General features: G+C 34.2%; 1 protein-coding gene across 2 annotated transcripts in view; it reads left to right on the top strand.

Moving 5' to 3' along the window:
• The window catches only part of LOC121382338 (N-acetylglucosamine-1-phosphotransferase subunits alpha/beta-like), a 46,777-nt gene extending 30,523 nt beyond the window's left edge, over nucleotides 1-16,254 (top strand). For both annotated transcript variants that reach the window (XM_041511924.1, XM_041511923.1), the window contains 10 exons: nucleotides 671-867; nucleotides 2,038-2,190; nucleotides 2,769-2,835; nucleotides 3,341-3,451; nucleotides 4,194-4,279; nucleotides 5,744-5,842; nucleotides 6,968-7,022; nucleotides 7,888-8,000; nucleotides 10,523-10,613; nucleotides 12,617-16,254. In XM_041511924.1, coding sequence (XP_041367858.1) covers nucleotides 671-867; nucleotides 2,038-2,190; nucleotides 2,769-2,835; nucleotides 3,341-3,451; nucleotides 4,194-4,279; nucleotides 5,744-5,842; nucleotides 6,968-7,022; nucleotides 7,888-8,000; nucleotides 10,523-10,613; nucleotides 12,617-12,730 — 1,086 coding nt within the window. In that variant the 3' untranslated portion in view covers nucleotides 12,731-16,254. The remainder of the gene's footprint in view (nucleotides 1-670; nucleotides 868-2,037; nucleotides 2,191-2,768; nucleotides 2,836-3,340; nucleotides 3,452-4,193; nucleotides 4,280-5,743; nucleotides 5,843-6,967; nucleotides 7,023-7,887; nucleotides 8,001-10,522; nucleotides 10,614-12,616) is intronic.
• The last annotated feature ends 4,465 nt before the right edge of the window (nucleotides 16,255-20,719 follow it).

Raw genomic sequence — 20,719 nt, 5'->3', positions numbered from 1 at the left:
AAGAAGAGAAAAAAGTAGAAAACGAGACATGGTTTCATTTACTTCCTTCCTGTTATCTATAAACAAGCCATACAACAAGGTTATCAATGACAACTATTGTGTAGGTCATCCAGGGTTATCATTTAAAATAAGTCATCATGTGATTCTACTTATTTTATTTTATTTTCTAACACTCCTTAATTACAGATTAATATATAATTAAAGTGTAAAAGCTGTAATTAGAAATAATTAATTAATTAAATATTTAATACATGTGTACATTTAATTAAGTTAACGCCTGGATACATTTAGTTACTGTCTCACAAAAATACATTTAAGTTAAATGCATCTAGCTCTGGGAGGTCGAAAATTATGTCAAATTATCTATTAAACTTTAAAAAATTGCAAAAACTCACAATTCATTTTCAGCAAAAAAACAAATATTACATAAAATTACTCCATCAAATTAAAGTAAAATTCTCCAGTTGTTTTTCAAATTTGCAACTAGTGAATTTGAATATTTTACAGTTACCGTATTTTCTGGCCTACTACATGCACTGGTGTATAAACCGCACCATTTGTTTTTAGACCAAAATTCATAAATAAAGCACAACGTAAGTTGCGGCTTATATGCCAAAAAAATATGATATGCTTTTTATCAAATGCAAATTTAAATCTTTGAATTTTTCAGGAAAAAGAAAAGCTATTAAAAACTGAAGATTATGTCCTGAGATCTCGACAGACGAGAAACTTACTAGACACATTTGGCGACTCCCTTCGTCACGTGAATCGCATCTATAACAAAGCGTTTGGATTTGGACAGAGGAAGGTCCCGGCTCACATGCCTCACATGATTGACAAACATATTATGAGTGAAATGCAGGAAAGGTGAGAGACATAGCTAACAGAAAGAAAGAAAGAAATGTTTTATTTAACGACACGCTTAACTCTTTTTATTTACGGTTATATGGCGTTAGACATATGGTTAAGGACCACATAGATTTTGAGAGGAAACCCACTGTCACCACTACATGGGCTACTCTTTCCAATTAGCAGGAAGGGATCTTTTATTTGCGCTTCCCACAGGCAGGATAGCACAAACCATGGCCTTTGTTGAACCAGTTATGGATCACTGGTCAGTGCAAGTGGTTTACACCTACCCATTGAGCCTTGCGGAGCACTCACTCAGGGTTTGGAGTTGGTATCTGGATTAAAAATGCCATGCCTTGACTGGGATACGAACCCAGTACCTACCAGCCTGTAGACTGATGGCCTAACCACAACGCCACCGAGGTCAGCATTGCTAACAGTGTACAGTTTTCTAATTATTCTTGTTTGACTGATAATCAATTTGGAATCGTTAATATTTTAAGTCATGAAAACTTGCAAAACTATTCGAAAATAAACAGGTTATTTCTTTTCAACATCACCTGACCTCAAAGAATTTTAGGCCATCCCATTGGCTGTTGTCATGTTTGGACCTGACTACAAGCTGTGGGGGGGGGGGGGGGGGGTGCACTTGTTTGAGAACTGGTGATGTATCTATAAAAGAGAAAACACCTCAAGTTTTCTCCATTGTTAAAATTAAAAGATTAGTAAAGAGAAAATCCCCACAGTTTGCTATATAAACCTGTATTAAAGTCACTGTCCCTAGTTTTTGAGCTACATAGCTTTTCTGTTTTGCATAAAGTGTATTCTAAGCTACTAGACACACCTGGGCCTTGTTCCACAAAGTGATCTTAACACTAAGATCACCATAAGTGCATAACTACGTTATACACTTGAGATGACCTTAGTGCTAAGATCGCTTCATGGAACTGGGCCCAGTAAGCAAACCATTTTGTATTCCCTGCATATACTAAGCTAATGTTTTATAAGAGATTTTGGTGAAGTGGTATTACACCATACAAAGGGATGTAACTCAGGTGTGAAAGCTATCCGAGGAAATCATTTGCTAAATGCATTGGCAGTCTTGTGGCAGATATCGTCTGGAGTGAACCAGTCGTCTATGACTGATATCTTCTGATAAAGGGTTAACATGTGTTTTGTTGTTGACAGGTTTGCTGCCGAATGGGACGAGACTTCGTCTCACAAAGTGCGACACGCCCGAGACATGCAGTTCGCCTTCTCCTACTTCTACTACTTGCTGGGTGTCTCTGAGGATGTGTCACCAGAACAGATCTTCGATAACGTCGACACAGACCACTCCAGGTAGAAATAGAGAATACTCCACGAGTGGCTGTTATATATCCATTCATGAGTGGCTATTATATTACTAAAAATCAGAAGATTTATGTTGCTAATATGTCACTTATTTGGATTTCATTAAATTTTAAGTTTGTTAATATTTTATGATTTATAGTATTCTATTTATTACATTAATATATATTTTTTAATTTAGCTTTGAAATATATTTAAATACCAGGAGCCTAATTCACAAAGGTCTCTTAGGCTCTGCTAGACAACAAAGCATCCTCTTTGCAAGTCTTTTTAGTATTTACATTGCACTGCGATATCACAAAGTTGCGACAATTTAGTGAACTGGCCCTTTGCTTACAAAACTTTTAGAATCTGGACTCAAAACTCTAATAGAGGCTGAGATTTTAACCATGACATCAGTAGAGAGTTGAGTCTAGACTTTTATAAGCATGCATGAGCCCCATGTTCTCATATATTCTATAAATATGTTTATGGTATTGGCACTTGCACATCATTGATAAAAACCCTTATCTGCCATGTAACTTTCACTGGAGTGTTTCAATTTAACAAGAAGGTGATTATTCTTGCAGAGTTTTGTCCGACCGGGAGATCAGAACACTGGCTGCACAGCTGTATGATCTTCCACTGTTCTTGGAGGTGAGCAGTGATGTAATTCATTAGCTATAACCTATATGTCTGAACTTTTAAACAAAATACTTATTATAGGCCTTCACAGACATTTATATATTCATGGAAAAAAAATCCCTATTCAACAAATAAAATAGTGTCAGGCCAACTGCAAGGTTTGTAAATGGTTGAAATGTGATAAAGATTATACACCATAATTGTGTAAATTGTTTTACGATGTTTGCGAATTACCAATAAATAACTTCTTGAAAATACTTTGATCTTTCCGTCATAACCGTTAATACAGGCAACACAGGCACAGGAACTTTTTTTATGAGTATATATTGTTCATTTCATGTGCAATTATGATTTTGTAGGTCTTTTTATGTTTAAATGTACAAGAAATGAAAAATAATTCATGCCTGAAAAAAAGTTATGGCAGTTTTTATGATTGGAAAAAAAAAGTGGGTAAAAGTAATAATTTTTATGTGATAATGGTAAAAATAGTATAAATGACATTAAGATTTTATTTTAGACTCTGCAAGGACTTGAGGCAATCATCGTTAACTGCTCTCGCGATTTACCTGATACACAGCAAAATGAGTTACCTCCCCCTAAGGAAGAGGTGTATTATGACGCAGACATGGTAAGCTTGATGTAATGAGAGTTTAGCTACACTTAAACCTCCAAGAAAATTATACTGACAAATATTTAACGTGTTAAAATCTGAAATGAAAAATATTGATTTGAAAACTTTCTGAGTTTTTAAGCATAATTAAAGGAACTTGGTCTTGTTTTTTGTTGGGGTTTTTTAATACGAAATTCGTTTTTTTTTTCTTGTTTTTTTTTGGACATTTTTTATTAGCCCAGAAATGTCGATAGTGTCAGGGATGGGGCCTTACAGATAATGTTGAACATAAATAACATTAAATATATATATAATACATAAAATCATTTAATGTTATATGATTATTTACTGATATTTAACTAGGTTAACTGTTCAATTCTGTAATGTTGTGGTATCATAAATGTTATTTATGTGCGCATCATTAGTAAAATGTGTGTTTACATTTCTGTGTATAATTTTTAATGTATTTCTTACATGTCTGTGTAATTCTGTTAAGAACACATGAGTTTGGAAAATAGTTTTTATTACAATGAATTCTGAATTTCAACTAAAATTTAAATTTCTTTTTAAAAATGTATATTATTGTTAGGTATGTGGTTTAATATCTTTAATATCTTGTGACCTTAGTTAAGAAAATATCATTATGGACAGAAGTCTTTATTACTTTTAATATTAAATTTCACTTAAAATTTTATGTAAATAAATATTCTTAGGTATATATTTTTATCAAATATTCTCCGATATTATACTTTTTTGATAGCCGCAGGTGACCAGGAAATTGTTTCTAAACTGTGAGAATCTGACAAGACTCATCAAAGAGAAGTTCAAACCGAAGCCAAAGTACAAGTAAGATTTTTGTTTTGGTAATCTTGTTGGAGTTATCAGCTCAGTTGGAGAAATAATAGAGTTCACTTATTGTTTTGGACATTTAAATCACTTGATTTAGTTCATCATTTATCTTGACTGGAGATAAAACTAGTATAATACTCATCACGTTATAAATATATGTAAACAAAAACAAGTGTGTTAAAGGGGTTGTTTCAAAGTTCCATAATGGTGGCTTCCTGCCAAATGTGTTTATTAATTCTTGTGTTGAAATGTAAAGATTACACCTTCAACTAAAAGCTTGTGAAAATAAAAAAATACTTTTGTTTATAATAAAAAATTTTTTTATTATTGTCCCCAGACCTTTTTGATGGTGTCAGGGTTGGGGTGCATTAATTTATAATCATTTTGTTTACTAGTAGAATGATTGTTAAAATTGTTACTGGAGAATCTGTAGATGGCTACTGACAGATTAAACATGTAAGATCTCTGCCCTGTGTTCAGTTATGGCCAGTGCTCCATATCGTTGAGTTATCACCATCCATGGAATCACCAATTTGTTAAGCTTTGATGAGATATGACAAGTCTAGAATCTTATCATGCTGAACATGGATCTACTTCCTTTAAATTTATTTTAGCATACATTCCTGGGAAAAGCTAATGTTCATACTGAAGGCCAGAATATTAAGATTTTTATATTCTCAAGTTTAATATTCAGTATTCAATATTATGAGTGAAATAAATTACTTTAATTTGAATCTATTTATCACAAAAAAAAGAAGAAGTGAAAATAGCAACTTTGAAGGTAGCCCCTTTAATTATTTAGGGAATTACTGGTAGATTTTGTATTTGTTATTTGTTACAGTCTATTGCAAGATTTAATAAGGCATAGTGCTCACTATCTTTCCATACTGTAGATTATTAATCTCTGCAAACAAGATCAAACTAGAACAATTGAAAAGTCGAGAATTTTTCTCCTTAAAAATATGTTTTAAATTTTCCCATCTGTGGGGTTTGAACTTAAGGATGGCAATTGCCGTAATTGCAATATGAATTGCTGTAGGTCTGAGTAATTACTTGTGAATTTTTTTTGCAGCTGGATAAAAGTTATTACAGTCAGTAAAAAGGATTGTTTTGGGGTGTTATATTTGTTGCAAAACCACAGGCATAGGAAGGTGCCAAAAAATGGGGGGCACACAAACACACACACACACACACATATATATAAATATATAAAAAACATCACTGCTCCCACAAAGGGGGGGAGCACATGCCCCCTTGCCCCCCCCCCCCACACTTCCTACGCCAGTGCAAAAGTTATTGTCTGTGGCAAAAACATTTTTAAATTGGCATAGGTAACAAATGCTAAAGTTTGAGCCCTTCCTCTCAGAATGTGTAAAATATATGATTTAAAACAAAGGTATAAAGTAAGTTGTTCAGCACACTAATGTTTGAAATAAAAGTGTATTTTGTTCCCTGCCACAGATACACCATCCTTGATGATGAAGAAGTGGTGTTTAAGATGATCAAGAGCAATGTGTCTGTCGTAGTGGGGCAGCTGGACGACATTCGAAAGAACCACAAGTGAGTATCATTGTTAGGACTGTTCCAGAATTGATCATCTGGAGGAGGGAGGCAATGTTGTACATCCATATATTGTGATTTAGTTTGTGTGGAACTCAATTTGAGGATTTTATGATACTTAGAAGTTGTATAGTTGAAAAGTTTCATACCCACCTCAAAACCATGTATAGCTTAGGGGAAAAGATACAGCAAACCCATCATGCATAAAGCAATGGGGAGGTTCGGCAAGGACATGAAGGCTTATGTATAAGTATGGCTGATAAGTATACGTACATACTTACGTCACTTGTGTAATGCGGTTCAGCAGCACATTTTTTACATTAATTTGTTTTAGTACGATTTAGCAAATAAAACATGTTGTACAAAACCCCCATTCTACATTCCACATGTTGTCATTGGCATCCCCACTCTGGGCTGTAGCCAGTACTTACTCTTTTTTTATTCTGTAGAAAGCAGAAAAAAACAAAACAAGATGCTTTCCGTCTTGGTAGGAAAAGGCTATGAACCAAAAAAACTCATAACTTTTCAACTGTGCAACTTCTAAGTATCATAAAACTGTCAAATTAAGTTTCGCACAAACTAAGTCACAATTATATGAATGCACAAACATATCTCACTAGCTATTAATTAATATAAATTGGCGGAAAAACACATTTGTGTACTTACATTTTTGGTTGTACCTATAAATGGCATTTTATATGTAGTGATATGTGCCAGGGGACATATGTCACACAAACTGATGACTTGATGACTGATGACATCCGCCGAAATGCACACAGAAACATACAAGACGGGCCAAGCGGAACCTCTGTAATAATTCCCCATGTCCAGCCCTAACCCATGTTGAGATGAGACTCCAGCATTACAACATTTTCATCAAATTAAAACATTGTCTTGTCCAGGTCTCTAAGAAATGACAAGGCTTGAGACATATTAGATCATCTGGGGAAAATAGTAAGGTATTTCTTTGTTAGGTGACCATTTCATACAGGTGTTCATAGAGGTGTTCTGTTTCATAACGGTGATGACTGTTTCATAAAAGTGTCAGTTTCTTAAAAGTGCCTGTTTTATAGATGTTTGACTGTTTCATAAAGGTGAATCTGGATACCGTTACTTGTTTTTCAGAAAATTTATATGTCTCAATGATAATATAGAACATGGAACAGAAGATGCTAAAACTGTAAGTATACGGGCAAGCATATGTTATCATCAATCTGTCCTTGGTTTAATTATGATAGAAAAACTATTTTGTTTCCTTAAAATGTCTGAACATTGACTTATTATGTGAGTTAAAATGTCTGAACATTGACTTATTATGTGAGTTAAAATGTCTGAACATTGACTTATTATGTGAGTTAAAATGTCTGAACATTGACTTATTATGTGAGTTAAAATGTCTGAACATTAACTTATTGTGTGAGTTAAAATGTCTGAACATTAACTTATTGTGTGAGTTAAAATGTCTGAACATTGACTTATTATGTGAGTTAAAATGTCTGAACATTGACTTATTATGTGAGTTAAAATGTCTGAACATTGACTTATTATGTGAGTTAAAATGTCTGAACATTGACTTATTATGTGAGTTAAAATGTCTGAACATTGACTTATTATGTGAGTTAAAATGTCTGAACATTAACTTATTGTGTGAGTTAAAATGTCTGAACATTGACTTATTATGTGAGTTAAAATGTCTTTAAAAAAGCAATTCTTATTTTACTTCCGCTCCATAATTGTCCAACATGGACAGTTAATAATAAATATAATGAACATTTTAACTTGACCCAATTTGGGATTTTCTTACAGCATATGTATTATTTTAACTTTATTTAACTGAGGATTTTTGTTATCTGTTAATTCATAAAATGAAGTTAATAAAATAACAGTGTCATAATACATACATTTTAATATTGATTTTATTTAAGTTTATACAAATCAGAAAAATACTACACAATTGTTTGTTAAAGAGTTACATGAAATTAAAAAATATATACTGGTATTGGTGATTCGTACACTATTTGACTGGTTTTTCTGGTTTTTCCCAGGTAAAAGCAATTCTGCAGGATTACTATGAATCAATGTTCCCGATTCCGTCCCAGTTTGAGCTCCCCAAGGATTACAGAAATCGCTTTCTTCACACAGACGATCTCCGAGATTGGTGAGTTGTGGTCTTGTTTGATCCACACTTATTTGAGGTAGCAGTAGACCAAATAGCATCTCACTGGGTCAAAGTTCGAAGTACACCTAACTTTTAATAACACAGTTAATACTACCAGTCCTGCCATTGGTTATAATTGTGACAGGACTTGGTGTAAAATGTTGTTTCGTCTGGCCAGTAAGTTGATGTAATTTATTTTGAACTAGTATCAGTGTACCAACTTCTATTATCCTTTAAAAGTGTGCAAAGTCAGGACTACTGAAAATAGGATGACAATTTTTGTGTGGAAGTGGGGTAGTCAAAGATGCGTCCCAGTATGTCTGATACTAGCAGATTAACCCCTAGTTTGTCTGTAGCTTTAAACGGACAGGCCCCAGTTTTTAAACACTAAGGCATATTTTTCACTATTAGAGCCGTTTATGATGACTGAAGTCAAACCTTACTAACATTCTATTGTTTAGATTATCCATTTCCATACAAGCAAAGAGTTTCTGGTATCCCTGGTGTTTCTAATACCAGAGAATGCATTTTTCATATTGTTAAAAACGTACATGCATCAGAGAAGTAATGGTTATGGAGTGGAGTTCTAGTCTATTTTTAAGGATATTCCCCTGTTTCAACGTCACAGACTTGTTTCACTCAGTTGTAACTTTCTCCAAATGTGATAAAGGTCTGTAGATTAACTAAACTTAGTTTCCAGTTTTACGGGTTGCAAGTAGGGTCTGCGGCTTAAGCTGTCAGATTGAACTTTAAGCAACTGAATACGAGTTGGATCTGCCAAGTATAGGTTTGACTAGAAATACCTCTGATTACCTGTACATAGCTTTGAGTAGTTAAAGGCACATGTAATTAAAACCTATTTTTATACACAACCTTCTTCGTTAACTTTTTCATCTAGAAGCCAGATGGTGCCTACTTGTATTTATATATACATATACATATACATATATATATATATATATATATATAAAAAAAAAAAAAAAAAAAATGTTTTATTTAATGACGCACTCAACACATTTTATTTACGGTTATATGGCGTCAGACATATGGTTAAGGACCACACAGATTTCGGAGAGGAAACCCGCTGTCGCCACTACATGGGCTACTCTTTCCGATTAGCAGCAAGGGATCTTTTATTTGCACTTCCCACAGGCAGGATAGCACAAACCATGGCCTTTGTTGAACCAGTTATGGATCACTGGTCGGTGCAAGTGGTTTACACCTACCCTTTGAGCCTTGCGGAGCAATCACTCAGGATTTGGATTAAAAATCCCATGCCTCAACTGGGATCCGAACCCAGTACCTACCAGCCTGTAGACCGATGGCCTAACCACGACGCCACCGAGACCGGTATATACATATATATACAGTGGACTCTGTCTAAACCGGACTCACTTCGTACCATCGAAATAGTCCGGTTTACATAAAAGACCAGTTTAGACAGAGTTCATCCAGAGTTATGGTTCTTGAATGATCGACAACTCGAGATCAACAATGACATTTGAACCCATGGATTGTTGGGAAACACAGTCATACAATCCATTGTAACGAATGTAATTACATATCAAATATATTTTTCTGCATATAGTGGCTGCATATTAAACGTGTTTGTGATCGTTCTAATATGTGTACTAGGTTAAATTTCATTTTATTTCTTAAACATTATATTTTCTTACGTACGAAATCATTTTAATACAAAATTGAGTTTGGGCTTCTTATAATTATTAAGACAACCAGAAACACCTTGAATATACAGACACTGATATTCTAAACAAGAAAATATATTTATACATGCCGAATTCATAAGAGTGAAATCAGTTAGGTATCAACACACAATACTAATATTAATCCGATTGATGTAATGGCCTACTGCAATAAGAGTAAACTTCACACCGGTGCGATTACATTTTGTATTTGTTCTTGCGATGGCGTTCTGATTACTCGGCAAGTGACGATCATTGTTCAACTAATTAAGCAGCTCGTCGTTCAGTCAAATTCCAATCCGGTGTAGACAGAGGTAATTAATGCATGAATGGTTGTTTTGTTCTTGATTTTTGGTCCGGAGTCCGGAGTAGACAGAATACGGATTAGGCAGAGATTTATACTTAAGAGATAAACGGTAGCTGAACGGGGTTGTAAAAATGGACCGGTTTACGCAGAGATCCTGATTACACAGAGTCCGGTTTAGACAGAGTCCACTGTACGTATATATATAATATGAAATGTTTTAGTTGCCAAATCGGTTGCAATGTAGATGTAGAGAGTTGATACATCTTATTGAAATGTTTTCCCACCATCACTGTCACCACTACAGGGCACAATATTTCACAATGGCGGACCATAGTTACACAAATAAAATTAATTTAACTGAACAATTGGGTTACATAGCTAAAAATCACTTCAGATTACCTACGATTTTGAAATATTGTCCCCTGCACTATCAGTTTTTAATGCCACCGAACAGACTGCTTATTTACAGTTACATTATATCTATTAATTTTCTTTTTCTCCCTTGTATTTAGGAAGAAGTATCGAGATTGGCTGAAATTTTGGACACATCTAGCATTGGTTCTTTTAATATTATTTACTATTGGTTCTTTTTTTGGTGACAAGGTAAGCTTATGATAGCTGCACTATAGTTTCACACCATTACTAGTACTATATATGTTTACTTAAAAGCCATACAGATTTTCTGTTGTACTAACATTGTGACATATCTATATAAAATACATATACAAAGCAGTCTTGTATGATTTATCACTGAAATGATAGAAAGAAATGTTTTATTTAACGATGCACTCAACACATTTTATTTACGGTTATATTGCGTCAGACATATGGTTAAGGACCACACAGATTTTTGAGAGGAAACCCGCTGTCACCACTACATGGACTACTCTTTCCGATTAGCAGCAAGGGATCTTTTATTTGTGCTTCCCACAGGCAGGATAGCACAAACCATGGCCTTTGTTGAACCAGTTATGGATCACTGGTCAGTGCAAGTGGTTTACACCTACCCATTGAGCCTTGCGGAGCACTCACTCAGGGTTTGGAGTCGGTATCTGGATTAAAAATCCTAGGCCTCGACTGGGATCCAAACCCAGTACCTACCAGCCTGTAGACTGATGGCCTAACCACTACGCCACCGAGGAAAGTTTACTGAAATGAGTCAACAGAAATATTAAAAGTTTCCTTAAAAGAAAATATGTTCAATGAAAAAATTCATGCGAAAATCGCAAAATTTTAAAGTACTGGTAAGCCCTATAGGGCAGGTCGATGTTCTTCAATATTTAACTACCTACTATATACAGTGGTTTTCTGTTACCGAGTACTAGTAATAGTGTAGACTATAGTATTATTGCATATAATATAGTGAGGATTAAACAAAAAATTCTCTGCTTGTGTCATTACAAATTTAATTCCCGCAAAATGCCATGTTTAAGGTGCCAATCATGAAATATTAGCACGCTGAAATATTTTTGTCTGGTTCTTGCTGTAAACTCAAAACTCAGTCTGTAGAATACTCACCTGGGGTCCTTGGATTGAAGGATCGAACCCCGTCGATGGACTTATTCTCCGATTGGGTTTTTCTGATCCCAACCAGTGTTCCACAACATCCTGAAACTCAAGAGTATTTCTCTGTCCCCTTTAATTTGAAGTTATGGAGCAAGGCCCGTGCTTATAAAACTTTTAGAGTCCAGACTCAATATTTAATGACGTCACACACATACAATTTGTATGGCGTTGTCATGACATTACTGTCTCGGACTCTATTAGAGTCTTGAGTTTAGACTTTAAAAGTTTTATAAGCATCAGGCCAGACCTCATCATTTAAGGGGAACTGTCACTCTGGCTCCCCATCACTCCCCTGAGACTAGTTCAACGAGAACGGTTGTTAGCTCCCCTTAACATGTGAATTCATATGGTATCTGACTATCAGTATGGTAATATCTTAATGGCTCCCCATGATTCAAGTTAGGAGAGCAATTACACACTCCCCTCGTAAAATATTTTTTACATTGTGAGGTCTGATGGAAGTTTGACTGTATATTATAATGCTCTATAATTTGATTCCTGGAGAAGGCATCAAGAGAGAATAACTTTATACTAATTGAGTCACGTTCTTCAAATAAAATATTATTATTGTTATTAGTCCCCTACTGGTCCAACCGGAGGGGACTAGGTTTTCTCTCTGTAAAATGTTCACTTGATGCGTGGTCGGTCTAGGATCGATCACCATCGGTGGACCCATTGGGCTATTTCTCATTCCAGCCAGTGCACCATGACTGGTATATCAAAGGCTGTGATATGTGCTATCCTGACTGTGGGATAAAAGATCCCTTGCTACTAATGAACAAATGTAGCTGGTTTCTTCTGTAAGACTACAGGTCAAAATTACTCAATGTTTGACAATTAATAGTCGATGAATAATAAATCAATGTGTTCTAGTGGTGTTATTAAACAAACAAAAAACTTTTAACTGTCCTTCTGTCTATCTGTCTGGGTATGTCTGTCTGTCTGTCCATCCATCTGTCCCACATACAGTTTTCTGGCCTTTTTTTTTCAATGCATCAAGACCGTGATCAGAAATTGTATTATTCGAGTTGGTTTTGCAGATTGATGCCGCTCGACGGAGACTGTCCCGCGCCTACCAGCGTCAGAGGAGTTCATCGTCGGGGAGTAACAACGGCAGGTCGTCACGTCTGCAGGATGCCATCATGGCCGTCTGACGGTTACTGCTCTGGCTTGTGCTGCCAGATGTCTTCATGGTCCTGTTAGTACTAATCCTCGTAGTCATCGTAATGCTGCTCGTCCTCGAGATGAACAAGTTTTAAAATACTCAACATTCCACCTTTTTTTAAAAGTTATTCAGACATATCTGTAGAGGATTGTATTGACATTTTGTTGATGTTATGTCTTGTATGGTGAGTAGCATTTGGTTATTTTGAATGTCGGATATTAGAAAAATGTATAAATTGATTTTATTTTTTTTAAATTTCAGGGCTCAAAATAGGAAGTAAAATATGGCTTGATGTTAGTATTTTTAAAAACTGCAGGCCGAAAGAAATATATCTTGCTAACAAAAAATATGGCCTGCTGGAAATAATTCATAGGGTGACGGGGATGTGGGGGGGGGTTGGTTTGTGTGAAAAATTAGAACCTCTGAACATTATTTTAGAGCCTTATGGATTTAAATTATAACAGAATCATAAGATATATAGTAGATAAAATAACTGTACATACATTTATCCCTAAAAAAAATAACTGCTATTTTGGGGTATTTTTGGCAGGTGAATTTTTATTTCACCTACTAGATCTAAAAAATGGACTGCTTTTCACTTTTTGTAGGCCACTATTTTGAGCCTTGTAATTTAGAAGCTGAAAGTGGGTTTAAAAATAGGATATGAAGTACGTATTGTAAAGCTTTCATGTTATAAAAATTTGGTTTTAAATAGTCTGTCTAAGATGACTCTCAAGCTTATGGTAATAACATAATTATAATATTTTATAACAGATCAGCTACTTGGCCTTCAACAGTATTTGACATATTGAAGAAAGAAAATTCAGTGTTGGTAATACTGCATAATTTTTTAGTATTAAGTAACTGTAAATGCTGAACTTGACATAACAGAAACGTTGACCATGAAACCTGAATACATCAGCCTTATAAGCAAACCAGTAAGCTACTGTCCTGGACAGACAGTCCAAAATAGTTGGTATCTGCCCAAAACAGCGTGCTTGAACCTTAGTTGGAAATAAGCACAAAAATCAAGTCAAAATAAAATGAATTCAGTTTTACAATTTTAAGTTTTAGGTCTGTTTTCCATTAACATGATTTCACACGCATTTTTGTACACAAGTTTATTGATACGGTGCATATACACAGTGCCTTCTTCATATACGAGATTCAACATACAGACATTCAGCATGCTGAAAAATTTGATCAAGTTTTTCACAAAATATTTACTAGCAGCTTAAAAATACACCTCCGCAACATCAGATATGGAAAAAGTACATTTCTGTGTGTAGTAACGTGCACAATAAATTTCACATCAAATCATTTTAATTGAAAGCGGGCATTATTCACGTTATTGCTGTATAACTGATCAATTCCGATATCTACATGAATTGTATAATATTTCGGTCAGATAACTTAATTTTTTTTAATTCAAAAAGATTTACAAACTATGAACTAGTTTGCTTGATATCGTGTGTGCTTATGTGGTTGATGTATTCTGACATTTGACATTATGTGCCAGAGCAAGGTTTATTTTAGTATGAAGAGTGTGTGTATTTTTTCAATTATGTGCAAGCATTGTCTTTGATGTGGTATGTCATTCTGTGATTCGATGGTGTACCACTGATTTTATATACATATGTAATACTATTACTTTTATTATTGTTCCTGTGGTGACAAGTAGTCTTGGGATTTTTTTTATAAAGTATTTTGATATTTGTGTTCCTTTTTTCTGCAATACAATTTTAATGTGTGTGGTGTGTAATTTTGGGCTTCCATAAAATCATTTACTCTTTCTTATGAACAAAATCCAGGCAAGCTGTAGATCACTCTCCTGAAATGGTGCTAGATGAGCAGTTCTATTAAAGGGACAGACCCTAGTTTTTAAACACCAAGGCATATTTCTCACTATTAGAGCCATTTATGATCACTGAAATCAAACTTTACTTATATTTTATTGTTTAGATTATCCATTCCCGTACAACCAAAGTGTTTCTGGTCATCCTGGTGTTTCTAAGACCACAAAATACATTTTTCATATTTTTAAAAATGCACGTGCGTCTGATAAGTAACGACAAGTTATGAAGTCGCGTTTTAGTTTATTTTAAAGGGTATTTCAAGGTCACAGACTCTTGCTTCACTCTGTTGTATCCAAATTTGTTACAGGTTTGAAAATTAACCAAACTTTGTGTCCATTTTTACAGGTTGAAACTAGGGTCTAGGTAAAAAAAATATGCCTTAATGTTTAAAAACTGGGATCTGTCCGTTTAAGTTTCAAATATATTTAAAAGGCAATCAGTTGGCCACTCTCCTAAAACTTTTTAGGCGAGTGTGGAGAGAAGCGGAAGTGATCACTCACCTTTTGTTGGGAAGACTGTTCTTTAATATGGGTTCTACTGTTCTTTAATATGGGTTCTACTGTTCTGTAATAGTTTGTTAATTCTGTGGTGGTAATACTGTACACTTTGTAGGAATATTTGTAATACTATAGTCTTTGTCTTAAGGGAATGTTTATAATTACGTAACACTCTCGGGGGGAGGGTATGTGCCCCCTAAGTTCAGCCCAACCAGGTCAGTGATGAGCTTATTAGGAGTTCGAAGCATTTCAACATTCTTCTTATTTTTATTTATTTATTTTTTCACTTCTGATACATTTTGTGTGTGTTTTTAATTGATACCTCTTTCAGACAATGATGTTTGGAGGAAATTTGAAGTTACACATGTAATAACTGTTCTTGTTGATGGAACTATTTTTTCACAATAATGTCAATGATTTCTTTTGCATTTACATGTATTAGTAATTATTATGGCCTGGCATTAATTTGTTATAGTTAATTGATTACATACTTAACATGTTGGCAAGATAAATTCATTGTTGAGGCATCATTTGGGGTAATTGGAGTTTTATATACCCTCTGTGTGTATAATTATCTATAGACATAGGGTACATAAAAATCCATTTACCCCGAGTGATGCTTCTACAACTTGTCATGTTTTAGGTTGTGTTCCCTGTGAAGTAATATGTAATGTCAGAGAACAATTTGTTTTCAAAATTGATTTGCAACGACTGCTTAATATTTTAAAATTGTGTAGTCCATTGAAAAATTATTAGCAACTACTGTTTAATATGTTAAAATTGTGTAGTCAATTAAAAAATGATTAGCAACTACTGTTTAATATTTTTAAATTGTGTAGCAGTCTCTGAAACTGGTATAGAGAATCACAATGCGATACTGAACAACATATTCCCTGAATGTATTGGGTTTTTTTTTTAAATATTGTTTGTATTATACTCTAGTGAAATGCATGATGATATGCTTGTCACATTGTATTAGTGGATATACGTGTCATTTATGTATTTATCATGGGATGATCAAATTTCATTAGAGAGGATGTTTTTATTTTTTATATAATTTTGGAGGTCTTGATGATTAATATGTTCCTCTTGTTTTTGGATATGTTTCTTTCTTGTTTTGGTTATAGAACGTGCAATAAAAGAAAAACAAGTATTATGTTAACAGCACAATACATATATATATATATATATATATATATATATATATATATATATATATATATATATATATATATATATATATATATATAACACACATTACTGTAAAATATATATTACAAATGTTCATACATTTTTATATACATATTTTTTCATAAGAACAATTCCTTCCATTGTTGATATCTTTTTTTGGAATGTACACATGTAGATTAACAACCATTTGTCTCTAGAAGTGTTATAACTTTTCATATTTAACATGTGTTTCATTTGATTGACTCAGGGTCATTATTAAAGTCCCTGACCCTAGTTCCTGAGGTGTGTAACTTTTCGATTTATGTTAATGTATTTGGAATTACAACAGAACAACAATGGATTTGCAAACAAAATTGTGTTTACGCAATAAGTCTTAAATAATTAGTAGTTTAACTTTAACAGTAAAGAAGCTGTATTACCCTTGATTTTTTATTCACTTTTCGGATTCTTCTTCATAAAGTTTGATATTGACTGTATGGTGACTTTCAGACTTCCTTTTATTGTTGGTAACAAATATATAATATACACATGTATTTTCAAAATAAGTATATAAATAACTGGTTTTAAAATACCCCAGTTCCTTTGTATTCCAGTCTTAAAAAGAATGGTGAGGATCCCTTGTTATATTCTTTGGTAATTCATGTCTGTTAATGATCAAGTTATATATATTTGGATTAGACAAATTGATATCTTGGGACACTAAAAATTTACAATACTTTCATATTTACACTGCCTTACGACTGGAAAAGGAATTCCCAAGCAGAATTCAGTAAACGTCAGTATATATGATTGGTCACAAACAAAGGTTTCGTCCAAAAAATTTTTTTGGATATAAGCAAAAATCTTGATGCCACAGTGTAAAATGTATTAAATCTTGTAATATTTAAGCCTTTGAAATAGAATATACAGTTTACCTTTCTGCATAATTTGAGTTAATGATATAACAAGTTCTGTCTCGCTTTCTGACCTCAACAACATTTGATTAAAATCAGATCCAAAAGTTCACATTTCCACTTCTGCTTTGGACCCTGAGTTTATAGACATCATTCTGGTATATGTTGGGAATATTTTGTGATACAGAATTTTATTTAGTTTAAGCATGATTAAGTTGTGCTTAAGGTTACACACCATCATTAATTACTCCATGCAGTTCAATACAATTTCTATGTCAGAATATTTTCTGTGAAAAATACAACACTGTCGAGAGGGTCATGTGACTACTCATTTTAGGGAGTGCTCTCAACTGATATGTACCGTGTAAAAAACCAACATAGGTCGACCACGAAATTTTTCAATTAATGGCCCCTATATGCCCGACCACCGCCTCATGTTGCTGTTATACAAGTGGCACCATACGACTTGCACAGTTGTTATCAGTTAGTACTACATATATCAAGTTACTTCAAGCCAATGGGTTATTTAAATACTACTGAGGTCAACCTACGTGTAATCGTCAAAGAAAGATTTCAAAAAGAATATCAGAATTTTGTAGTATTTTTTTTTTTATGAGGAACTATTTCCTAAACCGGACTATATTAAGCTGCTACAGCAAGTAACGACACGACAGATGTGGTGTATTGCCTTAAAGTGTGGTTAATGTGTTTTCTAGTTGCTTTTAAATCTTGAATTCTTTCATGGATGACTTTCATATTTGGCATGGCTGTTCACCAAGTGATGGTGAAGGAAGGAAATGTTTTATTAAACGACTCACTCAACACATTTTATTTACGGTTATATAGCGTCAGACATATGGTTAAGGACCACGCAGATATTGAAGGAGGAAACCCGCTGTCGCCACTTCATGGGCTACTCTTTTCGATTAGCAGCAAGGGATCTTTTATATGCACCATCCAATAGACAGGATAGCACATACCACGGTCTTTGATGTACTAGTCGTGGTGCACTGGCTGGAGCGAGAAATAGCCCAAGTAAGCACTTTATCATTGGGCTACATATAGCCTCCCCAAGTGATAGTGTTTCACCTGCTTACCTCCGGTCCTATGAATGTGCAGTATGTTCATTAGTAGGCAGCAGGTGCCAAGTTTTGGCAGATATTACTCCCATTATGGCCGCCCATATTTAATACTTACATTACCGGCCTCGGTGGTGTCATAGTTAAGTCATCGGACCAAAGGCTGGTAGGTGCAGGGTTCGCAGTCCGGTACTGACTCCCACCCAGAGCGAATTTTAACGACTCAATGGGTAGGTGTAAGACCACTACACCCTCTTCTTTCTCACTAACCATTAACAACTAACAACTAACCCACTGTCCTGGACAGACAGCCCAGATAGCTGAGGTGTGTGCCCAGGACAGTGTGTTTGAACCTTGATTGAATATAAGCACGAAAATAAGTTGAAATTAAATTAAATGCTTACATTTATAAACCTGTCTGCATTTAGTAATTTAGCCACCTACTTTTCTCAACCAGTTTCCTATTTTCAGAGATATTGAACACCTTGACTATGACCCCAGGAAAACATAAAGTTCCTTTAGAGTTTGGTTAAAATGTTTCACATTACATTTAACTCCGAATTTTTTAATAGATTACTTTCATATCTGGTATCAATGTTCACCAGGGCTGCTTTTTATCAGACCAAGCAGGAAAATGTCCGGTAAACTGGTTTATGCCCTTCACAGTAAACCAAATGGCCACGTCGAGAACCAATCAAATAGTCTTCGAACATTAGCAGAATGTTAGCTGGCTAAACTTGGGAAAAGCCATAATACACAACCCCAGCCCATGAATGTGAGACCAAGTGAAGGTCAAGGTCATTTAAAGTTGATGTACAAAAAATTTTTCTAATTGACTTTAACAATCACTTAAATCATTTAATGGATAGCTTTAATTTCTAGTATAGCTGTTTACCAGCATAATAATGCAATATGACCTCAGGTCAAGGTCACTTAGAACTTAGTTTAATTCTTGCTGATAAGACATTTATGATGAAAATTAGTACAAAATGTATACTGGCAAAATTAATAAAATATCCATTAGCCTTTCATAATATTTAGGCATACAGTGAACACTAAATGAAATTTTGTAGTAGTGATCAATGTATTCCTCTGTTCTTTATTAATACATACTCATTTATTGTTTGGCAAATCTTGGTCACAAATTTAGATTGTACTGAACTTTCTATTGATCGGTACTGGATTGTCGGGGGGGGGGGGGGGGGGGGGGGGGGTTTTCTTCTTTTTTTTTATGTGCAGAAGATATAAAAATTGCTTGTTAGAACTAAAAAAATTAATTCCAAGTGATTTCCAAGTTAACAAATACATAGAGATTATTACCCTTGTGTATTTCAGTATAGTCAGTATCATGAATGAAAATAATGTCCTTTTGCATATTCCTACAATATAATACACTAGTGCATAACATTTCTATTTTCATAATGCTCAACAACTTTCAATCTAAGATTGCTGTTGAATTGGTTTTGTTTGATAACCCACAAGTGTCTTCAATAGAAAATTATAGTTGTATTTATTTGTTTATCAGTATGCTTACTTACATGCCAATAAAATTAAAATGAAGTCCTTTCACCTGATTTGCAAAATTATCAAATTCTAAAAAGTATGATCTAAAAATTATCACATTATGTTATTATATGATAAATTTATAGGCCTGTAACCTACCAGTAAACTAAGTTGCATAATGTAACAGTGATTTTACGTCTCTCTAATTTAGTTGTTTGATATTTTCTGTATGTCAGTATCAGAGTGATTTCTCAAATTAGGAAAGTTGTTTTAATTTCAGGAAGTTTGGAAATAGCTGTTTCTGAAACCAGAGTTATTGACGAAGTATTGAGCATTTATAACATCCATCCACGTATATATGTTCAGTTTTTCAAAGTACATTGTATGTATACTGTACAATATTTGTACTATACATGATTAAAAAATTACTATTTTTGTAATTTGGTGTCTGTCTTTTTGTGTGAGTTTTTCTTATCTGGGGCCTAATTTACAAAGGTCTCTTAGGCTTTGCTAGACAACAAAGCATCCTCTTTGCAAGTCTTTTAGCATTGCACTGTGAGATTGCAAAGTTGCGAGAGTTTTGTGAATTAGGCCCCTAGTTCTCACGATGGCTTATTGCTTATGGCTTATTTGTTGTCAGGGAATGTTGGGAATTGCCTTGTTGTTATACATTAAAGTTAGTTGCCCCCCATGTAAAAAAGGAAATGTATAGTTGCTGCCCTTTCAGAAAGAGCAAGGAAGTCTTATTCCCAAATGTAAAATACTATAAAAACATTTTGAGAGCTGCCTACATTGTGAATTATTGATTACATGGAGAGCTGCATACATTGTGAATTATTGATTACATTGAGAGCTGCCTACATTGTGAATTATTGATTACATGGAGAGCTGCATACATTGTGAATTATTGATTACATGGAGAGCTGCATACATTGTGAATTATTGATTACATTGAGAGC

The sequence above is a fragment of the Gigantopelta aegis genome, chromosome 9, assembly GCF_016097555.1.
Source record: "Gigantopelta aegis isolate Gae_Host chromosome 9, Gae_host_genome, whole genome shotgun sequence".
Classification (NCBI taxonomy): domain Eukaryota; kingdom Metazoa; phylum Mollusca; class Gastropoda; order Neomphalida; family Peltospiridae; genus Gigantopelta; species Gigantopelta aegis.
The sequence above is the reverse complement of the archived record's forward strand: the minus strand, read 5'-3'. Positions and strand labels throughout refer to the sequence as shown.